The sequence below is a fragment of the Xiphophorus couchianus genome, chromosome 20 (assembly GCF_001444195.1).
Source record: "Xiphophorus couchianus chromosome 20, X_couchianus-1.0, whole genome shotgun sequence".
NCBI lineage: Eukaryota > Metazoa > Chordata > Actinopteri > Cyprinodontiformes > Poeciliidae > Xiphophorus > Xiphophorus couchianus.
Genome location: NC_040247.1, coordinates 10,143,175 through 10,165,070, shown reverse-complemented (window position 1 = coordinate 10,165,070; position 21,896 = coordinate 10,143,175). Strand labels below are relative to the sequence as shown.

Genomic DNA, 21,896 nt, shown 5'->3' with positions numbered 1-21,896 from the left:
AATTGTAACTTATTTCAGTAGTTCTGCTCTAAAAGTTAAACTTTTGTATAGATTTGTCAACCTGTGATATAGTCCATTATTTATTTCAATTTAGAAACCAAAATTATTTTTTTTAGGAAACTGCAATATTACAAGATGAAAAATTGAAAAATAAATCATGTTAATACAGAAACAAGCACTCATTACTGGTCAGGGCCCCTTTTACATGGATTGTTGCATCATCCTGGACAATTTTTGCAGGTCAGTCAGACAGTCATACCATGGTCATTATACTTGGCATTGTTACTTTTGGCAGAGAGGGTAGGTACCAATTTAGTCCTACTACAAAATAAAATCAACCATCTAGGAAGTTCTATAAAACTTTGTCGATGACTGCTCTGACTTTGAAGTTGATATGACATAGTAGTGGACCAGCAACAGAAGATATCAGCTCCTTGCATCCCTAACTCTTCTTTTGACTCTACTTTCCATTTAAAATGCTTGAATAAAACATTTTGTGAATAGCCCGTTTCTTGAGTTTTGACCCCTAGTAAATTACCCTCCTTGTGAAGGACATTAGTGACTGTCAAGTCAGCAATACTCCTATAAGCTGTGTAGGCCATGAGAGAATGTTTCTGTAATCAAGTTCATTTTTGAAATTTGTCTTACTGAGCATTTCAATTTTCTCATAAATTCAATTAAAGGATTTGAAAAGCTTTAAGTTGTTGTCAAAATTAACACCTCTATATAAATCTGTCTATACAAGTTTCACTTTTAAACCCTAAAAACTCTAAACCCTAATAAGAATCAAGACCTGTTCAATTGCTTTAAACTTTCCAGAGGAAAAGAAAAAATATTTCAAATATCCAGGCCTCCTTATAATCCAGATTTCTAATTTGAAGAATTGACACAAAGTAAAACAATTTTTACAGCTCACTCATTCAGGCACCACACAAAGAGCACAAATTGAGGTTTTTAAATAAAGAAATTTATTATCACATTATTAATAGACAAAAAAATCCACAACTCTCTTTAGAAGAAACTAAATAAATAACTAACAGTTTAAAAACATATATAAAAGGGTCATGAATCAATTTTATGACAGAAGACACTTAAATACACCAACAAAAGATTGCTCCTGATGTCACATTGGAAAGGATCTTCACATCAACTCAAAGTAATAAATATGGCAAGTTTGATCCCCTCATAAGACAAACATTTATAACAAGTTATTAAATACAGTTAGAATCAGGCTTGCACATGGTGCCCAGTACAGAGTCCCAGTATTGCTGAGGTCCCACAGAAAAGTGTTGAGAGGGTTTCTGACCCTTTAACCTCCTTATTTACTCCAACTTTTGTTCATAAACATAATTTTAATGACACTTTCACAAGTAGTTTTCTGCCATCACAGGTCAATGTAAGCACCTACAGTCTTTTCTGGATTTCAATAAGAACTGCCCCTCTTTACAGTTCATCTTTGTAGGAAGCTGAAACTAGGACAGTCGATGACATTCTGATATCTGCCGCAAAAGCACATCTGGCAAAGATAGGTGTGAGAGAGACTGGACAAAAAGCAAGGTATGCTTTGGCACTTTTTCTTGTGTTTCTGGTTCAGCCAGTTGCTCCTGTCAGTAGTGTTTAAATCTGTCCCTGAGTGTGCCGCATGTTTCTCCATCTGTCGCCCACATCAGTGCTGTGCTGCCCTGGAAAGTCTCTTCAGAACCAATTCATGCTGCAGTCTGCTGCTTTAAATACATCTAATGTAGATGGTAAAGTTTACGAGTGTACCCTTTGAACACTACAGAAAGCCCAGAGCACCAAATCAGCACCAGAGCATCATAAAGGGAGGCTGGTGGTCTCGATGTACAGTCTCTAAACTAGTGAGGCAGGTGTCATTTCTCTGTGACTGCAGCAGCCATTGGGGTTCGTATGGTCCCTCGCGCAGTGGCAGCCAGCTCCTCGATCTCTGTGTTCAGCCTTCTTATAACCCACTCCATGGCTTCACGGCCCTGAGCAAGGATAAACATATATAAAAATTTGTTGACAAAACTTAGAATTTTTTTTTTTTTTTAAATCACAGAATGATGAAAGTTATAAATGTTACAGAATGTCTAAAGCATGAGGCAATAGCGATCGTGCTCATAGCAGAACTTTGTAAGAAGACAGCAACTAACAAAGACATACGAAGAATGTTATTGTGACTGTTCCAACATTCAGTCTTTAGATAACATGGCACATTGCCCAACCTTGCAAATTCCTTTCTATTTAAGTCATTAATTTTGTTAGGAATTCAGTAAAATGTAACTCACATAAAGTGGGTATTTGCAGCCATTGCACATGCAGCCATTTCACAAAGCCTGCATGTGAGAAGAAAACCTACAGGGACAGATTATAGTCCAATAACTTGAAAACCTAAACTCAATCAATTTTAATGATTGTTTTTTAAAAAACAGCACTTCATGTTGAATCAAAATGTAAGACAATTAAACTACTAGTCATTTCCTGCATAGCTAATGTTTGCACTTTAAGAACAATTTAAGAGGGCTGTTCAGTCCCCTAATGTTTGCAGTTAGTACGAACTCTGAATGTTGCATCAGACATCAAAATTGTCTAATGCAAAATAAAATACAAAGAAAGAGAAAATGCATCGTTTTGTGGCTTAACTGCGCCAAAAAAAGTATTAAATGCGGCTGCAGTAACTTTGTTCTTTTTGTGGTAATTTCAAAACAGGGTGTAACAGTGCTTTAAGTTATTTTTTGCTCTCCATTTGGAATTTTAAATGAAATTCAGGTAGTTTCAGAAAGCAAAAAATCTTAATCCATTTCCATATGTTAACATTAGGTATAAAATGCTTTTCAGGTACTTGTAAACAAAACAAACAAAATTCCCCCTTTGAAATCTGGTTTCAAAATTAAAAGGAACCTGATTTCAAATTGGGAAGTCATAGATTCATATTTTGCATCAGGCCTAAAATAAGTGTTTTACCTTTCCAGCATTGGTTGAAATGGTGTTGGCCATTACCCCCTCCAGGTAACTGCTGAGACTGATGCCTTTCACTGAGATGATAGCTTCTTGAGTCAATATTGTCCTAAAAAGAATGATGATTTGAAAGAAATCAGAGAGAAATTTTAATACATCAGAATTCACAATGCAAAAAGAAAAACTGACAAGTTTTTGACCAACTGTGCTGAGCGAGTAACAAGAAACATACTTCTCTGGATCTTCAGGATGTGGTTTGTAGGTTAACTTTTCATCCACAGACACCATGTTTGTGAAGGTGATCTGAAGAAGAAGCATCAAGAATTCGTTTTAGTTAATGCTTGAAGTATGTGCAGCTTATGGGGTAATTTCCACACCTAAAGTTGGAAAAAGTTAGACAAGTCTCCCTAAAGCTCTTAACAATTCTTCTTGAAACTTCAAGAAGACTTGTATTACAAGTACAACTTCATTCTGAGAATCATGTCATTGAACAGTCTGAGCTCATCCGGATGAAAGTAACACAAACTCTACCTAAACTGGGTGTGTCTGTTTAAGACTGACACAACCCCAAACACAATATGCTTTGTCACTGCTTGTCATCAAATGGGAAAGAACAACAACAAAAGAAGCCTTTAATGCTTTCACTCTAGCCAATATTAACTCCTGGAATGACATTCAATATCTTTGGCAGACCTTGAAATCCCAAACTCTACAGGAAATCTAACCAAGCATTCAAAAGAAAACGTTGTTCTTATTACTCACATTTGAAGATTGAAGTTCAAACATTTTCTCCTTGGGATCCACAATCGAGCTCTCCTGAATGTAGGTGCACGTTCGTACATTTCCGATGAGCTAAAGGAACAAGAAGAAGACATTTTACAACCAGGCTAAAATTTACAAACATCATACACTTATTGATTTGTTTTTCTTGACTACTTCATAAAATCCCCTTAAAAATTATTTAACACCTATTATGTCACTGTATTTTGAATAAAATATAATGATATAATTCAAAAAACACTGATTTAACTTCAATTTATAATACCTCATAGCTGAATTAATACAAATGTGTTATTCAAATATGTACTGTTGCTCAGAAATAGAAATTATGACACCACGTTGATTTAGTAACGTTTCACTTTAGTCCAAACATTAGAAATTAGATTTTTTTAATTCTTTAAACTATAGGGAAAACCCTCACATAATACCATCATAGACTTTGCTAAAGATAAATAAAAGCTGATTTTTACACTCTAAAAGATACTGGGATTATAAGCCACAGCTCCCAAAGAGCCTTCAAAAAGGTGCCAAAACTCAAAATATGAAACATGAAGTTTATACACACAAGAAGCACAGAAGTGTTTTACTAATTCAATAATGTGTAAATAAACTATAAAATCAGGCAGCAAAACTTTTTTTTGGTCTTAAAAAAAACAGAATCATAGTATTACTAGAGAGAACAGACATATCCTCATACATCTAACCAAGAGTTGTCAGAAAATGCTGACATAAAACAATCTCAGACAGCTGGAATGGCACAGTATCAGTTTTCTGCAACCTCATCGTTCCAGAGTTTGGATTACAGAGTTCAGTGAATCACGGTTCCCATTGGAAGAGTTCAAATTACACGTTGTGCAATTCCAGAGGGCTCCGTCACTGCTCTGCTTTCAAGTCACCTCTGGTTCTGACCGAGCTGACACACAGATGGAAAGTTACATCACACGGTGTCAGGGATCACATCTGAGCAATGATGGATATGGGACCACCATGTCCCGTACAGCACGAGCTGTGGCACACCGCCATGAACTAGCTGTGGCTCCAACAAGAACCCATGTCTGTTACTATTACTGGACAGAAAAGCCTTGCATGTTAAGGTCAGATACGAGCATGGAAAGTTAACCATGTGATGGACGTATCTGGATTTTTGTAATCCATTTTATCCATTTTTACACGACTTTTAATACAAATATCACATTGTTTTCCATCACTGTCTAGAAGACATTCATTGAACAGTCTGAGCTCAGAATCTAGAAAGATTATGTGTTCGGGTTTTGACACTCACAGATTTTACAATGGACGGTAGGCCCCACTCTGTGCTGAGCAGCCTTTGACTGTGGAGGCGGCCCTGTTGGTCAATGTTTCGGTCTAGTACATCCACTCCAAACACACTGGGATTCATGGGATTTGGATACTTCTGCATAGCAGCCTTGGTCACCATCTCCCAAGGATGGCTGTGGGGGCAAAAGCAACAAAAATACAGAATTTGATAAATAAAAGTCACACCCACAAAACTACCATTTTACACAGCATTACAGAGTTGAGTGAATCATTTTATTCACAATTATACATTTACCTAAATGCTACAATTAACAGTTAAACAAATTCCTATTCCTACAAATGGCAATTGTTTCCTCTTATTAACTACATTTACTCTCAAGGTTAAATAGCAAAACACTAAAGAAGCTCTTATTTCTTCATTGTTTGTAGCTCATACTGTAGCTTCAAAAGTGCAGAGGGTTAATTTTAAATTGAATTATATTTCATTTAATTTACCTTACAGTTACAGTTTTCTATAATATCGGCATTTAACTAAAGCCTTCTTTAAAAAATATATTTGAACTTACAGATAAGCACTCATTAGAGTGCTTTACTCCTCAATACATACGGTAATTATCCATTGATCCATTCAGTGGTGCTGGTGCCTATCTCCAGCTAACGTTACGGGCGAGAGGCGGGGATATATAATTATAACATGACTAAAATATAAAGAATAAAGCTGAATTAAGCAGCTCCAGCTTTGATAACTTAAGAAAAAAATAATTTGTTAAGTTAAACGCAAAAAAATGCTTAAAATGTGATATTACTTTTCAAAGAGCGACGGGGAGAACTGCTAGCTAGCAGCAGCAGAACACAGACGTTTCCATGGAGACACGTGAACACGCCGTCGTTATTCAGTGACGTGTGCAATTACGACAGCACGTACGGAAGAATGTAGGGGAAAGGTTAAAGGGGCTGCTCGGATCTGACCGGCGAGTTATGCAAGCCGAAAAACTGCAGAGACTAGTCAATGACAACGTTTTATGGTCAGTTTTATTCAATTTCTTGGCCGCTTTAAGAATCTTTTAAGTATTTTAGTGTTATTAAAACCAAAGCAATTACGGTACACTATATCAGTGTACTTGATACGCTCGAACATGTTATAACAAAAGAAACCAGAGTTTATATATAGCAACATGGCTTTTAAAAACAATGTTCAGTGGTCTAACTTTGCATATGGTATATTACACAATCAAAATAAAAAGAAAATCAACGTTAATAAAAGCTCCGGTCAGGAAAGTCGGTTTAAATCTGCAACCAGCAAACGGAACACACATTGCCTGAATGGATGAAATCTGCGCTTACTTGAATATGTGCTCCGAGGTCCAGATCTTCATGATTTAATAGTAAGCAGCAAAGGCTATGAAGCAGCAGTCGAACTGGTAGGAAGACGGTCACACTGACAGATGTAAGAAAGCAGCACATGAAGTGAATGAAGAATCCTTCCACCCCATACCAGCGCAGCCGCAGTCACATGAGTTCATTACGCATTTCCGCCTCTTGAGTAATGATGCAAAATCGAAATATGCCATGTTTTTCACTTAAACTTAAATAAACACTCTCTGCCAGATATGGCATAATATTAAGTCCCCCAGCATTTCTGGATATCTGATGAATTTATTATATTTTCTATTACAGAATTGTTTGATTGGTTGTTTAGATATTTTGACATCAAATGCAGAAAAAAATTAAAATGTTTTAAAATATTTTTTCTGGCATATTATATAACTGCCCAGTCTTATCTTACCTCGAGCTTTTTAAATGTTGGAATAATTGTCTGTTTTGTGATAGATGTGTTTGTCTTTTTTTTCCAATTCAATTCAAAAATACTTTATTAATCCCAGAGGGAAATTAAATGTTGTTATTTATACAAATTTTCTTTGACCCACAAATATAGGTTTGGACCCCCATGACATGGTTATCATCTTTGTGCCACATATGACATTTCTAGTCAATACGTCAGGAGTATCTGCCACTGTAATATTTAATACTTTTACTTAAGTTCTATAAATAAATGTATATTTTCCTGTATTATTGTAAACATTTAAATACTCCTTATGTCTGTCTGAACACCTAAGCATATTGACTTTCATTGAAAATGTTTTGTTAAATATTCATTTCACGTTATATATGTTGCTGCTTGACCTTCTCTTGACCTTATAACCTGTCCCGAAAAAAAAACTTTGATATGTCTGTTGGCACTGTGACCTATATTACACATAATCTCTAATTTGTCACAGTACTGTACAAGAGTTCAGTCAACTGTACTGCAGAGTGCAGGGGCATCTGAAAGTCAAGTGTGCTTATCTAGAAGTGAACATGCTCTGTCCAAGTTATGCGTAATCGCAGGGCACCAGACTTGTGCAAGTGGGAGGAAACAGTCTGACAGCCTTGAACAGTATCACGGGTTGTGTGGTATCAGAGTACTTTCCAGTGCCACAGTTTGCCTCAGTTCAACTTCAATTAATGAAACCTGCTGTCAGGGGACAGGGTTTTGAAAAAGCTTTTAATACATGTCCCATACACAAAAACAAATCATTGTTTAAACATCAATATAATCTTTGTTTAAAGTTATGGATTACACAGAAATGCTGAAAATATAATTCATTTAAACATGTACAAATAAATCCAATATTTCAAAGAGAAATAAATCAGTTATAACATTTGTTTAAAAATACAAAAACATTGTCTGCATTATTTCAAAAGTACCTTTACATACAGGGCTGACATAGTCTAACATAGTCAAAATGCATGCTTCTTTTTTCCACTTAATAGTTTTTTTTTATAAATGCATTAAAATATAATACAGCCCATGGAATGAGAAGAAAGAATGCTATATTATTCACTCGTCATAAATTAATACATATTATAATTACTTTTAATCAGTGAGCCACGGGTTTCATTTTACAATAGTACCACAAACACAAAGACATTTATACAAGACCAAATAGCTGAATCGAGTCTTATTGGTTTTCTGCTTTGACCTCTATTGCACCCATGAAGTAGTTGTTTACTATAAACTGTACCATGATGTGCACCTCTAGACATGATGACAAGTCAAACGACAAAAAGGGTGAATGGTATAATTGTTATATAATGTTTCACTATGGCTTATTGCTTTGCTGAATGACTTCGCCTGTGAGAAACAGAAATGCAAACTGCAACATGCTGAATTAAAGCTCATTGATTGTGCTGATAAGATTACTGAATTTTTTACTGTTCTTCCAATCTCCCAACTCAAAGTTTCCAACAGTTTATACAATAATAAAAGTAAGTGCTTAGCATTAATTAGCTCTATTAGTCAATCTTGTGATTATATTTTTTAATACTATGACCCATCTGTCTTCTGGAGGAGCCTGGGCTGAAATTCCCTGACAGAAGCCTCCTTTAAATCACCTTCTATATACACTACATCTGAAGCATTCACAGGTCATCTAAAAGGCAAAGCTGCCTAGTTAGTCATGGGTCTGCTGTTGGCATTACATGTCTAAGATATTTATTTCAAATAACTGCTGAAAGATGTTTTCAAAAGATCAAAAGCCCCAAACATAGTCATCAAAGCCTTGAATCCAGTAAAAGGTGAAAATAAAAATAAAATGAATAAAAAAAATACAAGTAAAACAGGTTAACATAAAACATTGTTTCCAAAGAAATTCACTATACATACATCATTTCAATTCTTGCCCAAAGAGTCCTTCTGTGTGAAGCTGTATACCCCATCCACACTACTCATCTACAGTTTCTTTGTTGGTTTCTACCACTGTTTCCAGTTTGGTTTCCGTCCGAGACTGAACCTCTGTGATCCCTGCAGACGAGGGTCCTTCCTCTTCTTCTTCTTCTGCTTCCCAATCTAGATCAGCAGTTGCATCTTGGTACTGCTGGTACTCTGCCACCAGGTCGTTGAGGTTACTCTCAGCCTCTGTGAACTCCATTTCATCCATACCCTCTCCTGTGTACCAGTGGAGGAAAGCCTTCCGTCTGAACATGAGGGAGAACTGCTCGCCCACCCGACGGAATATCTCCTGAATTGCTGTGTTGTTTCCGATGAATGTGGAAGCCATTTTTAGGCCTCGAGGAGGGATGTCACACACAGCCACCTTTACATTATGGGGGATCCAATCGACAAAATAGGCACTGTTTTTCTGTTGCATTGCGAGCATCTGCTCATCCACCTCTTTGGTGGACATCCTACCTCGAAAGACACCAGCTACTGTGAGGTAGCGCCCTCGCCGTGGGTCACATGCCGCCATCATGTTGCGGGCATCGAACATCTGCTGGGTAAGTTCAGGTACAGTGAGAGCTCTGTATTGCTGGCTACCCCGAGGTGTCAGTGGGGCGAAGCCTGGCATGAAGAAGTGGAGACGAGGGAAGGGCACCATGTTGACAGCCAGCTTCCTCAGGTCAGCATTGAGCTGTCCTGGAAATCTGAGAGAGGTTGTGACCCCGCTCATAGTCAAGGAGACTAAGTGGTTGAGATCCCCATAAGTCGGTGTGGTCAATTTTAGGGTACGGAAACAGATGTCATAAAGGGCCTCGTTGTCAATGCAGAAAGTCTCGTCTGTGTTCTCTAAGAGCTGATGCACAGAGAGTGTAGCATTATAAGGCTCCACCACTGTGTCTGAGACTTTAGGAGAAGGCATGATGCTAAAGGTATTCATGATACGGTCTGGGTAGTCCTCTCTGATCTTATTGATGAGGAGGGTACCCATGCCGGAGCCTGTGCCTCCCCCCAGCGAGTGAACCAGCTGAAAGCCTTGGAGGCAATCACAGCTTTCACTCTCGTTCCTGACCCGGTCCATGACATGCTCCACCAACTCCGCTCCCTCTGTGTAGTGGCCCTTTGCCCAGTTGTTTCCAGCTCCTGAGTTCCCTGCACCACCAGATTTATAGAAGTAAGGTTATTTATCCACAATAGATTACAAATCTATTGTAATCTATTACAATAGATTACAGTTAATTTCTGTAGAGAAATTAACTGGTAAGTTAATTTCTTACCAGTTAATTTCTCTACTATACTACTGGTATAGTAGAGAAATTATAGTTAATTTCTCTACTATACCAGTTTCTCTACTATACCAGTAGAGAAATTAACTGGTATAGTAGTTAATTAACTGGTAAGTTAATGTCTGTACAGAAATTACTCCAGTTAAACTGACAGGGTTAAATTATGTCTCTACACCTCTGAGCCTTCTGACCACCACCCAAAGACACAATGACAGAGGCAGACAGAGTGGAGATCAAACTAACAACCCTACCGATCGCAGGACAAACTCCTGGATCGCCACCATCATGAAGAATTTAATAACATGAATATTGTGGTTTTTTTCTCAGTTGGCCTCACCGTGGATGAAATTGTCTGGTCTAAAAAGAGCACCAATGCGACTTCCTCTGACACTGTCCATAGTGCCGGGCTCCAGGTCCACAAGCAACGCCCTGGGGACATATTTACCACCTACAAACAGAATCAATAAGTTTTGAAAACATAGCTGGGAATGGGCATTTTCAATCAATACCTTTCAGTGATTTAATGCCCAGGCTTATGCTAAAAAACAAAATAAGTCACAGACAGCTGAGCTCAATACACAATATTCGTGGTTAAGTATTTGAATAAGCCTGAGCAAGCAAATGAACTCTTCTGGTACCGTGTGCCTCATTAAAGTAGACGTTGAGCCTCTCCAGTTGTATGTTGCTGTCTCCTTCGTAGAGGCCTGTTGCATTTATCCCATGTTCTTCACTGATAACTTCCCAGAACTAAAACAGAAGAAAATTATCAATACAACACCCGTAGTAAGTTGTTTCCTAAAAGATCCTCTTTATACAGTATTTAAGCTCCACTTTAAATTGTAATGTTTAAAACCTGACTGTACTGTATTGCACTTAAGGAGACTATTTACTGTATATGTGCCTATAAATAAATCATCTAGTCAGTATCCATCTGCAAAAAGTTTTGAATTGTTTCCCATTTCTTCCTATTTTCCTTCCAAATACCAAGTTTCTCCTTAAGTCTCTTAAAAGTTCTTAGTATTTTGGCTGCCAATCATTTCAGTTAAAAAAACTCATAAGATGCAAAGTACTGGGAAATCAAGATTCTTTAAAAGTTTTGCACAGTATGTTAGGCATCAACTAATTCATTATTGAGCTGAAATAAGCAGTTATCTATTTGTCTCATGCTTTTATATAAGCTAGATACAGAACATTGAATGTACATAATGTAAAACGGATTTTTAGACCGGAGGTAACCTGACTGTTATAAGACTACTACAGCCTAAAATGTTAAAAAGCAGCATGTGTTACCAATTTTTATCATTTTGTTCTTCCCCGCTTTTATTTTGTGTTAGCCATGATAAAAATGTCCCACCCATGTCAGTTCTACTTTGGTCCTTATCTTTCAACTAAGAGCTTGACACGGAACACCCTGTGTCACACACAGTGAGTGACAGCGCACAACTCAAAATATTCACCACAAGAATAAAAAATACACGCAGTTTTAGACTACTTTAAACATGGTTTCACAAAATGTATTAACAGTAATTATTATTCTTATAACTCTGCCAGTATATCATGTTCCCAAAATTAACCAAGAGTTTTTGATGTAGGTCTTTTGATACATATCATATTTTATGGAGGTGATAATTTAATAATTATTTCTTTGTATTACCTTGGAGCCGATCTGGTTGCCACATTGTCCAATTTGCAGATGTACGATTTCACGCATGGTGATTGAGAGACAGTCCACAGAACAGCTGAGGGTCCGAGATAGTCCTCAGTGCTCTCCTCTGTCTTATATATGGGACCAGAAGTGATGTAATCAGTGACATAAGGAAGTCCTCTGTTTAAAAAAAATGCGAAAGACCCGGAATTCACACTGAAAACTAAATATTCTGCTGCGCAAATGTCTATGTCCTATTGGTTATTGCATCCGAGGTACAGTTTTTTGTGATTTTTCAAGGAGCAGCAGTCTTGCAGGCTGATTTTAAATAGATTTTTCATTTTTTAAAATTTATTTTATACATTATATATTGATACTTATTAAGCTGTTCAAACTGTAAAACCTTCAAGAGGACACAAGGCCAGTAAACCTGAGGGATGAATCAGTTTGGTGTCTTTACAAAATAGGTTATATGGTTCATCTATGTATTCATTGAAAACTGTGAATATATAAAAGTCTGAAATGGTATTTTACCACTAAGGTGGGTTCCACATGGATATTAAGCTATATTAAATAATGATGTTTTGGCTAAACCTTATCTGTAAATTTATATAGCTGTAGAAGACAGAAAATGCTGTATTACTAAATACAGAATCTTCTTATATATCTAAAATCTGCAACCGATCAAAGACAGGAAGGAAGTTTAGTACAGATGAAATAAGGTGGCTCATATCATAGCTCAGTGTTCATTGCGTCTATAAGTAACCACATAGGATCCCCAAGTTAAACTTAGTCCCACATATGTAATTATGTAGCAATGTATTTTGGTATCTATTATAGTCTAGATAAAATAATCAAGTTTCTATTCAAAAACACTAAAAAGGAACTTATGTACTTCTCTATGGTCTAGTGTTGCTGATAAATGGTAAGATTATGACGGATGGTACCATCTAGAGGATAAAGGCGGCTATTACACTTCACAAGTTCACACCTGAGAGTCTTTATATAATTTTAAAGTAATTCATATTTCAAGTCGAACTGATTATTTTTAAAGTTCTAGAGTAGTTTTTAACTTGACTGTCTGTGCCTTGCTACAAATTCATTAATACATTGAATTATCATTTGCAAACTGTTTTTTCCATTTACTTAAATTATAATTGTCTAAGGTTAAAATTCATTTGATCTTCTGAAATATTTAAGTGTGATTAAAAAAAAGTAAAAACAGAATAAGTCAGAAGAGGGGAAAACTTTTCCACAGCAGATTGAAATGTATCTGTCCTGCTTTTAGGGCTATCCTTGACATCTGATCATGGTGAAGAGTTTGCATGAAGTTTAGCTCTTTGAACTTATTTTTGAAATATTTATCCATCTGAGAAACACTGTCATGGTGAAAAAAACTATATGAACCAAATTCACGTGACTGAGAGAAAAAAAAATGTATCGCTCTGAATTGAGCTGAAGAGAGATGACCATTTTAAATCCTGGGATTCATCTTATAACTTCTCTGATTCCAGTCATTAGTTCCACCCTATGTTGTCTGTTGGGGTTCATTAAAGAGCCACAGCAGCATTTAGTTGTCACCGATGACCTTTATGTGTTTTGCCCTGAGCCTTTTGACGCATTTATGGACGAAGTTTGTTTGTGTGTGTGTGTGTCAGTTTGTCTGCTGTGTTTGATCATGAATCATGATGGAATCTGTGTTTATGTGTGTGCATGTCAGATTTAAAGGGATTAATTAAATTCATTAATTTAAAGATTTAAAGGGATTTAAATACCCCGATCACTACCAGGTGAGAAAGGATGCTGCACTGTTGTGATATCTAAATTTCTTTCAAGGAATCTCATTGGAAAGTTGAAGGATGCAACCCACCTTAAAACTAAAAATGGGCAAGACTGTTGGAGTAGATAATAGTTAACGATATTGTTGTTATTTTATCTTGTAAATCATCTGCTCTGGTACAAAAAAAGAGTATTATTGATGATGGCTTCTTATTTTGGTACACATTATTTTAGAGCTGCAAAATCATTCGTTATTTCAAAGAGGTAGTTAAATTTTTTTAACATAGAGTTCTCTGATTTGATTAGTTGATCTCATTTTCCAGGCATTTGTTCATTTACATCCATTAGCTAAAGTCATAGTTAGCTGACCAAGATGATTAATATGATCTATTTAGTCAAAGGTACCAGTCAGAAGAAGGGTAACAAAAATTCCATGGTATATTTACACAGTAGTACAATCAAGGCAGGTATCAATAATGGGAATAATTGTTACTGATGCCTTTCAGAAACAATGTGAGAGAAAGGTGATATTAGAAAATAGATGAGAATTATTTAATTTCCTTTTGGGATCAGAAAAGCATTTTTGAATTTAATTGAATTGAATTGGAATGAATTGTTTTGAAGACACTAGTCTGAGATGCAAAGAGGCACTAAAGGAGCTGCTGAAATTTCTTGCAAGTAATGTTTGCATTCCACGTGTGCGTTGAATCTAAAAACTAGGAAACACAATTTTAAGTTATTAAACTTTTTTCTAATGAAAGCATTCAGACCTATTCAAAGCTTTGCAGAACATTGGGGTTGAGGGGTTGTTAAGGTCCAGTGGAATCTGAGTTAAACGTTTGAGCTTTAGCTTAAAAAGTTGAATCAGAAAGTGCTTCAAAAGATGCTGCTTATTTTAAAGATAGACGTGTACAGAATATAAATAGAAAAAGGTTGAAAATGACTTATAATGCATTGTTTTCACATGACAAAAACTTGATATTCTGTAAGACTCAAAAGTAAGCCAATTTAAACCAAAAAAATATATTATTACTATATTGTCTAATGTGACAAATTTAACAAGTTCTTCTACTTTTTTTTACACCAAAGTAAAGATTAAAAAAATAATATTTGAAAAACAAACAAGATATTTTTGGGATAAAATATGTTTTCACAAAGTGTAAGTCTTCTTTTGTCTTTTGTCCAGTACAATTAAAATTGTGACCTCTCATAGCCTCTTTATAGAACCTCAGGAAACCTGAACTATTCTTTTAAATCTTTATTCTAGAACTATTAACTATCTATTGAGTAATTACGCATTCTATTGCTAATTTTCTGGTGATTGGTTTAGACTTTGCACAACAAATCGAAGTTTATAGCTTTTGAGAGATTTATTGAAACTAATTGCTAATATATGTTCTACCTTCATATTAGTAATATGGTCTATTGTGTGATTTTTGAAATCCAAAGCCATGCTTTTGACCAACTTTCTAAAGCTGCAATTGCTTAAAAGTTACAGCTATTATTCTGCATAGAGCATATAATCTTTTTATGTGTTTGGAGTGATTTTTATAACCTAATCAATAATCTTTCAGTTATTCATGGACGATGGTTAGGCTGATAATCATTTTTGCTTCAAAGAGGGCGCCTCTCCCCTTCTGTAGCTCTGCTTCTTGACGCTCCGGGCAATCATGTGATCCAACCAAAGACAGACGCTGCTTTAAAGACCAGAGTCAAGTGGCAGAAAAACGGAAATCAAGAACCCTGGTTTGCCATTCAAATTAAAAGCATCAAACCTCTCGTTAAAATAAATAAATAAATAAATAAATAAATAAATAAATAAATAAATAAATAAATAAATAAGAATAGAATAATTTATTGACAGCAATTCAATTAAGAGGTCAACTCTTTGTGCACCACAAAAAACAAACAAACAAAAAAACATACTTCTGGAACAACTTTTTTTTCATAACAATGCTGAAATAAACATTTTTAATGTTTCTTTTATACAGTTGTAGCCAGTGTAATTGTAAATGTTTGCAAACAGAAAGGTTCTTGTGCTTGAACAACTCTTAATGGCTCTTGGTGCTTTTATTAGTTGTATATCACAATTAATTGGGTTGTATGTATGTGTAAATGGGCCTATTTAAAACCACAATTTCTTCTCAGAATCACTCAAGACATCCTAGGTTCTACCTGCCTACTTGTTCCAAAATTTGAGAATTATGACTCAAACTGAACAGGGCCTTTGACATGTTTTGTAGAGATTAATTTAAAATACATCAACTCGTAATCTGAGTCGTTTAAATTTTTATTGAAATGACTCAAAACTGTTGGTTTCAACTTTGTGAATATATAAGTAATATAAGTATTGTAAATATACCAGTTACCTTAGGCGAGAATTGACTTTTGATTAAAAAAATAAAAACTAATCAAAAACAATGCTGTTGCTGATTTTTCTCTCAGACTTTGATAAAACAGTCCTTATATAACAAAGCAAAACAAAAAAAAAGTTTACACTTGGAATGGGGGGAGGAAAATAGTTTTTTATTTGTTTTCTAAAAACCAAATAAAAAAATATATCTCCAAACTTTATCTTTCTGACACTAGGATTTAAACTGTTAGAATATTTTAGAACATTTCCTAAATATGAAAATCTTTAAAGAACGTGTTTTCTGTTCAGCTGACACATCTGAAGCACAAAATGAAGGGAATTAAAATATACCGCTAGACTTGAAGACATTTGCAGGCATTTTGCTAAAGTAGTGCTTTTTTTTGCATTTATTGTGAAAGGTTCAACCGGAAAAAAAGCCGGTTGGCATGGAAAACTTGACACCGCTGCTTCATTCCCAGGGTTCCGTGAGAGCCGTTTGCCCCACCCCACCTCTTCAGCGCTATCTATCTCAATGTACAATTCTCCGAGAAAAAAAACGGGGGCAAAAATAATTCAGAGAAACACCGCGAACGGAGCAACTCTCACCCACCAGACCGGCTCAACGGAGCGGCCGCGGGCTATCGGCGCCGAAAGCAACTGCCTGTCTCCGTTTGGATGAAGTGAGTGAAAAAACCCCACCGCGGTATGTTCATGTATCATGCACATGTAACCATTATCTGCCGTACGGATTCAAAGGGAATACAAAAAGACAAGAGACTTGACAGCGGACTGTGCTCCTGCTGCTGCTTCCGCCAAAACGGGGGACACAGCGGAGGATTTCCACGAATATCGCCCGGATATTTGGTCGCGGAGACGGACAGCCAGCTGCCGAGAGCTGCCTGTGCTCGGTCGGAGAAGATTTCCGATGTGAGGAGAAACACAAATTAACGCTACGGAGAGAAAAAGGACGGACTACGGGCCTTTTTCCTTTTCTATTTTTTTTTTTTTTTTGTTGGTCAAACCCTCCTTAAAAAAAGACAGACACCCGCATCTATTGACCGAAGACAGGACTGAATTTTTGGCACAGGATATCACCAATAAGGTTGCTGGGAACCTTCCTGATTAAAATAAAATGTGAGAGATTTTGGAAGAAGCCCCGGTGAAGCCTGATGTTTCACATGCCGTCATTTTAAGAGGAAATATTTATTTTTTAAATTTCTCTCCCTCTCGCCTTCTAATGTTCCTCTGTTTATTTGAAACTGAATTGCAGTCAGTTCGGTTAATAAACCTAAATATATATTTTTAAACAAGAATAATTAAGAAAGAGAGACTGAAGAAAACAGAAGTCTGTTTGAAATGGATTGAATGGCAGTGGGAGCTATCCGCCGAAGATGGGCTCCTGAGGGGACATTTGCTGGGAAAATATAAAAATAGTTGTATCATCACTATAAAAAATATAACAAAAAAAAAGCAAAGGCCGGTGTTTGAGATCCATACGCCTTGAAGGAATCTGGGGCGCAGAGATTCATTCATGAGCAGCCAGAAAGCTGGAAATTCCACATCCAGTCTCATATCAGTGTTGATGACTTCATTGCGGATTTACAGTGAAAAACACGGGAATCAAGTGTTTGAGAGGGCGGGATCGTTTGCTCCACTTCTGATCTCTCTCGGCTGATGGTTTTCCAGTAAAAACCCACATCCATAATAAAACGCCTCGGCGAAGTCTACTACCCGACATCTGCTTCTGCTGGGGGAACATAGAGGCCACCAATTTTGAGCCAGGTGTTCCTCTGGTGGTCCAGATCAAGAATTTATTATTCTTAAAAGCATCTAGCCATCCACGCACCTTACAACCCTCTTTGAGCCCATAACTGGATTTTTTTTTTGTCTGTTTTTTTTTTTATATATATATTGGGAAGATGGGCTGTCTTGGGAATAGTAAGACTGAAGACCAACGAAATGAGGAGAAGGCTCAGAGGGAGGCGAACAAAAAGATAGAAAGGCAGCTGCAAAAAGACAAACAGATATACCGGGCAACTCATCGACTTCTTCTATTAGGTAGGTGATTTTTCTGACTAAAATATGTTCCAATAATTGTTGCTTTTGTACCAGGAAAAAATGCTCTAGAAACTCTTCTGCAAGGCATAAACAAAATGATGCGTTTGATACAATCTCACGCCACCAGTTTAGTGTTTTGACACAGAGCTCTTGGAGGAAAAAAAATCCGGCTGGCCTGCATTCTGGGGGTCATTATGGAGCCTGATTACTGAACATGTGAGAGACAGGAGAACAGGCACCACCATCTGTGTGAAGGCAGCACGCTCAGGCACCACGCAGAGACCGGGAGGCCGCTCACAGGCGTTCTCTCCTTTCCAGATACCACTTGCGATCTGGTGTGTTTGTGTTAACAGTTAGCATTCTGGATGCCTTCACTTTGGCTTTCTTATCAAGTGAGGTGCTCAAAAATAGGGGGAGAACGTCTGTGATTGACAGTTTAGCTATTTTTGGCTTTTAACATTTGTGTCTTCACATTGAAGACTAGTATCCTGTTAAACCTCGGAGTGCAAATTAGGATTACCATTAGGATTAGTAGCTTCCCTGAAACGTCTGTCGGGCTCGTTTTAATCTGAAACTGATCCCAGATTTGTGCACACACACATTACACCTCTAAATAGCACTTTAGGGATGTTGTTGGCTTCCTAGGAAACACGTTGGGCTATTTTTGATGCCAAATTCATGGTCAGTGTCCTGACTGAGATTCAGAAATACTATTGGTTTATGTATGATTTTCTCTGACCTTGTTTTGGATGCTGAGGCTCCTATAATAAGCACAGCTGAAATTAACTCTGAAAGTTCTCTGTTCCTCCAGATATCTCTCATGCACACTGATCAGCTGGCTTTAGTAAACACCTCTAAATGAAAATACTGAACAAAAGTGTGCTATTAAAGAGGAAAAATAAGAAAATACAAGTTGTCATATTAGCAAGAACTCAAACGAATTGCCTTTTGCCTTATGTGATGTCACCAGAGACGAGCTTTTTTCTGGGGGGGGGGATAGATTTCTTTTTTTCTTAAGTAACAATTTGCCACAAAGCAAACAAAAATCTGACAATGAAATGATGTTGTATTGGCTGTTAAGCTTTAATTTAATACAGCATTACTGATTTTTAAAAAAAAAAAATAAATAAAGAAATGGTTGAAGGTGGTTGAGGTTAGAGTCTGGTCCAAGTAGGAAAAGAGTTTTACATGGCATGTAGTTCTGGTGCCATAAAATATTTTTAATGGGAAATAGTGAATGCTTTAAGTAGTTTACTTTTACTTCTTTAGTTTATTGAGTTTAGTTATCCTGATATTTAAACGGGTAAATTATTCACACTTGAAGGATTTCCTTTATTGGAGGTGACAAGTATGAGAGAGAGTTACTTGAAAAATAATTGGGCTTTTTGTATTTGTTTTTATCAGGTTTTCTTGTCATGTCAGCCGTTCTCGTGTCTAACATGCAGTACATCTGTTAAAATGGAGGACAGAGATTTAGGGTCAACTTTGAGAAACAAAACCCTGAAGTTCATATCATTTAAATGTGAAATCTTAAACATTAGTTTTTGATCTGATTTTCCATCAGGGCATCAAATCTTGTTTTATCCATGCATTGTGGATTTGTTAGTTGTTTTTTGATGTGCAGTTCTGCTTTCTTTTCTCCTAACACTGTTCTGCCTTCACTCCCAGGTGCCGGAGAATCTGGGAAAAGTACAATAGTCAAGCAGATGCGAATATTGCATGTGAATGGCTTCAATGCAGAGTAAGTGTTGTTCCTTTTCTCTCTGTCCAAATTGTATCACACCTTTGGATACAATTTAATCAAAGATTTTGATAATTTTTGTGTGAATTCATTTTCTCTCTGGAATAAAAAAGTGAAACATTCATCACACTGACTACAAGCAGTACTGCAAAACTACAGGAAATCTGTTTGGCAGACACGAGATTCTGTATATTTTAGACTTGTATTAGTCAATAATTATTCAGTATAAAATATTATTTAAGGTGTGTTATGGTTTTTTGTAATGTAGTAATAATTTAGTTTACACATAAATAATCAAACTTTCAACGTGTTTTTGACTCAGAACACTTCTGATCAAATCAACTATTGATGAAATTGAATCAACTTCTAACAGCAGGTATTGTTGAAGTATTTGGATCAGTTTTCACATGATGCTGTCTCAGTGTAGATATTAATAACTTCTGTTTATTAAGAAAATGTTTTATCTTAAACTATAAATACACCAGTAAACTGACCGGTGAGCATGAGGCTTGCTGTATAGCTTTTTAACTTAAAGGATTGTGACTGGTAAGTCAAAAATACAATCTTTATCTGATCAGTGAACGTGCCATAACTAAGTACTATTAGGTAATAGTAGCAACACATCAGTACAAGACTCAATGTTGGTACACAATATGATGCTAATAATGACAATAATCAAGATTTACACAGCAGGGAGAGTTATAAATTTATGATATAGATTTGAACAAGAAATAAAGAAACCAGAGACTGGAAACTGGTTGCCACAATAATTAGTCTCTATGTTTAACCAATTTTAGAATTTTTTTAGGCCAGAATTTGAAGTAAATTGTTGCCTTCTTTTAAGCTGCAGGTTCTTCATTTTCTGGACAATTTGTTTGTGTATGTGAGTGTGTTTTATTTTTTTCTTACAAATAAAACTGGAAGGAAAATTGCTTTATTAAATTTTTTAGGGTTTTTAACTTCATGGATGAAACATTTATTTAGTTTGTTTCATGTTTTCATTGATACATATTCTCCCTGGTTGCTGATCAGCCAACCTTGTTTTGTGAAGTTCCTAAAACTGTTTTTTTTCTAGAAATAGTTTCTTTTGGGGGTGGAAGCATCATCATGTGGTTGTTTTCAGGTCACGTTGAACCCAGATATCCTGGTGCAATGGCACCACTGACCCTCCAAGTTGGGTCAATTTTAGTGCCCATTTCATGCATTTTTTTTGCCGTTGGATTAGGGTCTTCAAATTAGGCAACATTATAGGTTAGTTTTATTATTTAAAAATAATCAAAAGAGTAACACAAACAAACAGACATGCCAAAAGTAAAGGCACATTTTGATAGAAACTAAGATGTTAAAACTTCCACAAATTGTCTTAGTGGTCTGAATTATCAGGAAGCACATAAGAAACACTTCTCAACATTTGAAAGGAAACATAGTGGTGCAATGATAGCAACATTAACAGAATAAATAGGAAACCTTTCAAACCGACTATGTGGGAGGATTTACAAAGAAAACAAAAAAGTGAAACTCTCATATACTGTCTGTTAAACCTACAAAAGGTTAAATGCAGCGGTCACCAACTTAAATCAGACAAAATGCATTCAAGTAATGAGAAATATGCAACATAAAAAGATGTAGACTGCCATATTGAAGACCTTTACATGTCAAATAAACTGAAAATGTTAACAAAGACATATACCAGGCTTTGAACCCTTTTATGTACATTTTAGGACAACGAATAGGTAATTGAATGATTTAAATGTATGATAGGTATTTTCCTTTCAACAGCAATTATTCAGTAATTTCATTTAAAAATTAAAGAAACGTATTGTTCATAATTCATCATTCAGTTCTAATTAGAAAATTAAAAAATAAATAACTTGTTAAAAACTGAACCAAAAATGTAATACTTTCTTCTTTTTTTTCCTGTGCATGGTGGCATTTCAGGACAAAATCAAAGCTTATAGTCGTCATATATTACATAAACTCACTGTTTGTTTAGCAATATATAAAAGTGACTCTTTGGGCCCACTTAGTGTTTATAATTTAAAAAGCAGTTTAAAACCACCTTAAAAGATGTAGTAATAGTCTCCTCAAATATCTCCCTTCAATCTGCTTGTTTTTGTGGGTTTTTTTTTTTTTAATAAATGTGGCTGTCAAAATTAAGGCCAAGTTTTGCTGTTCTCATTTCATGTCAGCAAACACAAAATTCAGGGGTTGCTCTTGCTCAGCAGAATAAGTGTCTGTGCGTCTGGGGCAGCCATAACACT

General features: G+C 36.1%; 3 protein-coding genes across 6 annotated transcripts in view; 1 reads left to right on the top strand and 2 right to left on the bottom strand.

Moving 5' to 3' along the window:
* Positions 1–950: 950 nt before the first annotated feature.
* On the bottom strand, positions 951–6,524 carry prelid3b (PRELI domain containing 3). The gene is made up of 6 exons (XM_028003425.1): positions 6,361–6,524; positions 5,021–5,189; positions 3,721–3,810; positions 3,191–3,261; positions 2,965–3,067; positions 951–1,988 (listed from the first exon to the last, which is right to left on the bottom strand). Exons 1-6 carry the CDS (start codon positions 6,390–6,392, stop codon positions 1,872–1,874), a joined length of 582 nt encoding a protein of 193 aa, XP_027859226.1. The 5' UTR covers positions 6,393–6,524; the 3' UTR covers positions 951–1,871.
* A 1,018-nt stretch (positions 6,525–7,542) lies between these two features.
* tubb1 (tubulin, beta 1 class VI) lies at positions 7,543–11,823 on the bottom strand. Its single transcript, XM_028003424.1, has 4 exons — positions 11,714–11,823; positions 10,698–10,806; positions 10,397–10,507; positions 7,543–9,925 (listed from the first exon to the last, which is right to left on the bottom strand). The coding sequence occupies exons 1-4, from the start codon at positions 11,768–11,770 to the stop codon at positions 8,781–8,783; spliced, it is 1,422 nt and encodes a 473-aa protein (XP_027859225.1). The 5' UTR covers positions 11,771–11,823; the 3' UTR covers positions 7,543–8,780.
* A 4,480-nt stretch (positions 11,824–16,303) lies between these two features.
* Positions 16,304–21,896, top strand: part of LOC114134934 (guanine nucleotide-binding protein G(s) subunit alpha-like) — a 32,354-nt gene continuing 26,761 nt past the window's right edge. Inside the window, exons 1-3 of one of the 4 annotated variants that reach the window (XM_028001807.1) lie at positions 16,304–16,516; positions 17,756–17,894; positions 19,563–19,635. In XM_028001807.1, coding sequence (XP_027857608.1) covers positions 17,756–17,894; positions 19,563–19,635 — 212 coding nt within the window. In that variant the 5' untranslated portion in view covers positions 16,304–16,516. Of the gene's footprint in view, positions 17,895–19,562; positions 19,636–21,896 lie in introns of all 4 variants that reach the window. The other 3 variants (XM_028001805.1, XM_028001804.1, XM_028001808.1) reach the window with 3 other exon arrangements.